Raw genomic sequence first — 3,467 nt, 5'->3', positions numbered from 1 at the left:
TGATCATAACTCACTATAACCTTGAACTCCTGGGCTCAGGCTATCCTCCCACATCAGCTTCCCAAGTAAGCTTGAACTACAAGCGCAGCCTACCACATCTGGCTCTCTTTTTTTTATTGTTTTATAGGGATGAGGTCTTACTGTGTTGCCCAGGCTGGTCTCAAGACTTCTGGGCTCAAGCGATTGATCCACCTTGGCCTCCAAAGTGCTGGAATTAGACATGTGAGACACTGCACCCAGCCTAGGCTTTCATTTAATTTAAAATTTTGTTGGGGGAAGTGGATTTTGGCAAGGAGAGCCTACAGAAAACTAAAGTGAAATTAGTGCTCCTATGTTTCGAAATTTGGAAAATACCAAGAGAAAGGGGTTAAAGTTTAAAGACTTGAAATTGTTCTAGTGATTTTACTGCTGGACCTCAGTGTTAAGGTGGTTAATTCTCTTTGTCATCTAGGGTTAGTTGCCTTTGAATTGTCATAGGGATACACATCTTAGCATTTTGACACTGCTTCTCAACATAGTGCTTCATTTACCTCATTGAGTAGTCCTGATAATTTGGACAATGCTTTTTAATAGAAGAACAGTTTATAGTTTTGAGAGTTTTGTGAAAGCATTCTTTGTTGTGTATGTACTGAATAAGAAGCCAAAGCAGAATACCACGGGAGTCAATAAAATGAGATATAGTGGCAATTGGCATGAAAAAGCTCTTTCTCCCTTTTCTCTCCTCCCTCCATTTTTTTTTTAAATTTCAGCATATTATGGGGGTACAGATGTTTAGGTTGCGTATGTTGCCCTTGCACCCCCCAAAAGTCCAAGTTTCAAGCGTGTCCATCCCCCAGATGGTACGCTTTGCACTCTTTCTGTATGCATATACCCGTCCCCTCCTACCCACTCCCCCCCTGCCCTACATCCAATAAATGTTATTCTTAGATGTGCACTTATGTGTTGATCAATTAATACCAATTTGATGGTGATCCTCCCTCCATTTTTATTAAGCTATCAATTTGTAGTAAGTTATTCTGGAAAATATCATTCACACTGATGTAAAATTTTCACATTTTTCTATAGTAGTGGTGGCGGTGGTGGTGGTGGAGGTGGCGGCGGAGGTGGAGGTGGCGGCAGACGTCGAGATTCTTACTATGATAGAGGATATGATCGTGGGTATGACAGATATGAAGACTATGATTACCGGTACAGGTAATGTTTTAACTTCAATTTTCTGTTCTAAATTAGATGATAGTGTTATTCGACATTGTTGTGTTTGATATGTATGAATAAAAACTCGATGGTTACAATAGATTGTATATGATGCTTTGATAACAGAAGTTAACTATCTGTTTTTGCCAATATTTTGTTGTGCCACGTGCTTATTGTTCTAGTCTCTTTGGCACACAGAGAACTTAATAGCTTTCATATTGGGTACATTATTTTAAGTGATGAGGAATTCTTATTTTCATCTACCTCGGTGAAGTGATTATGTAGTATGCTAAGTAATTTTTTGTTTCTTACAGAAGAAGATCACCTTCTCCTTATTATAGTCGTTACAGATCACGATCAAGATCTCGTTCCTACAGTCCAAGTATGTGAACTTTGCTTTTGTAGTGTTAAAAACCTCGTTTCTAATTAATGGCTAATTTTAGAATGTTAGCATATTTGGTGACAGTTAGTAGATGGAAAAATATTGGGCAAGTCAAACTATAATTGTCATCTTAACTTTTTTTTGCTCTTTCTCTTTCAGGACGCTATTGATAATGGAATGGTTGCAGTTGGGAACATTTTTTTCTCTTTATTTTCTTTTTTCTTTCTCTTTTTTTCTGTAATTCTGGATTTCCCCACGCTTCTGATCCTTCCTACTCCTTAAAAAAAAAAAACCTTTAAAAAACTCTGTGGTTTATTCAGCATCTACACTTTTGTCAATTGTGTTGTTTTCCACCCTTTTATTGTACTCTTAAAGATGTAATTGTTGTCATTTGAGTAGTTAAACATCTTGAGTAAAAAAGGAACCCCAGTGTTACGCTTTGTAAATGATTTTTCTTTGCTTTCACAGAAGATAAACTCATAGCTAATCACATGAGGAAAGAAATGATCTTTTAAAAGCTTCTTTTGTGTTAGATACTGTATTAGAGATCTGCATTTGTGACGAGCTCCCTTTTTTTTTAACTTTCTTTCGGGGAAAATATTAATAGTAACACTTGAAGTAGTTCAGTCATGTCAGGTTTGCCATGGAGCAGTCAAATAGTTGAGTTTAGAAAGTTTGAAGCTGTAGAAGAAAACACTTGCCTATTTGGAAGTACAGAATTTTTGAACCTTAAAAATTAAGTCATTTTTAGAGATGAAAAGCTCGTGGACTCCTACAAAACATGTATTTGAAATACATCTGTCAAACCTTAAAAACTTAAAGTGTGATTTTTGTGTTAAACTTACTGAAGTTTAAGTATTCCCTTGATCAGTGAAGGACAACCCTTATTTATTACCTAGAGCAATTGTATAATTTGCTGTTAGAAATTTTGGTACCGGGACAATGATTAAGCAGGTTATTATTGTATAGTAGAGAGTCCTTAGAAGATACATGTGGGGAAATGTCATCTTTCAAATAAAAATTAATTTCTTTGAAAATGGGCTTGTCTCGTTATTGTAGAACAATGGAGAAATACAACTGGATTGATTTACAAACCGTTCTTCCTCTTCCCTATATTTCCCCCAATACATATTTATATAAAAGGTTGCTCGTCCTGAGTTTTCATTTCCTAATATTTATCTTTCTTTCAAATATTTTTTTCTTCTACCTGAATGTTTAATCCTTATCTCTTCTTTGGTCTTTTTGTTTTTTTTTTTTTTTTTTTTTTGGTGGGCCAAGTTGTAACTAATGAGAATATTGAGTACCAGCGCCATACTGAAGGAAAGATAAATAGGTTGTTGACAACTTCAAGAAGCCAATATTCTGGTAGGAGACACACTTAAAAGACTGCAGTATAACACAGGAGGAGGGTATTTAGGGTGTGACCTTTAAAAGATACTAGGAGCAGTAGGAATAAAATTAGATTATTATGATATTAATATCTGATCATTTGGATCAGAGAGTTTTGTTAATCTTTAGGATTAAAGTGCCTCAGGTTACCGTTACCAAAAACTAACTTTTCAAAAGGCCTGTCCTTTTTAAAGTTTTTTTTGCCAATAAAGGATATCCAAAGAATAAAGTTGGCAATCTTTTCTTGGCCCCTAGAGGGTTTTTATTGTTAAAACCATGTTATTAAAAAGACTGGGGGCTGGGCGCGGTGGCTCATGCCTGTAATCCTAGCACTCTGGGAGGCTGAGGCGGGTGGATCGTTTGAGCTCAGAAGTTCGAGACCAGCCTGAGCAAGAGCGAGACCCCGTCTCTACTAAAAATAGAAAGAAATTAGCTGAACAACTAAAAATACATAGAAAAAATTAGCCAGGCATGGTGGTACATGCCTGTAGTCCCAGCTACT

The 3,467-nt window shown here is 36.3% G+C and overlaps 1 protein-coding gene across 1 annotated transcript in view; it reads left to right on the top strand.

Moving 5' to 3' along the window:
* Positions 1-2,567, top strand: part of TRA2A (transformer 2 alpha homolog (Drosophila)) — a 48,962-nt gene extending 46,395 nt beyond the window's left edge. The window contains exons 5-8 of the mRNA XM_012640668.1: positions 750-859; positions 1,066-1,194; positions 1,509-1,576; positions 1,736-2,567. Of these exons, the coding sequence (XP_012496122.1) occupies positions 750-859; positions 1,066-1,194; positions 1,509-1,576; positions 1,736-1,746 (318 nt within the window). The 3' untranslated portion in view covers positions 1,747-2,567. The remainder of the gene's footprint in view (positions 1-749; positions 860-1,065; positions 1,195-1,508; positions 1,577-1,735) is intronic.
* Positions 2,568-3,467: the final 900 nt, after the last annotated feature.

Source organism: Propithecus coquereli, unplaced genomic scaffold (genome assembly GCF_000956105.1).
Source record: "Propithecus coquereli isolate 6110/MARCELLA unplaced genomic scaffold, Pcoq_1.0 Scaffold156, whole genome shotgun sequence".
NCBI classification, from domain to species: domain Eukaryota; kingdom Metazoa; phylum Chordata; class Mammalia; order Primates; family Indriidae; genus Propithecus; species Propithecus coquereli.
The sequence above is the reverse complement of the archived record's forward strand: the minus strand, read 5'-3'. Positions and strand labels throughout refer to the sequence as shown.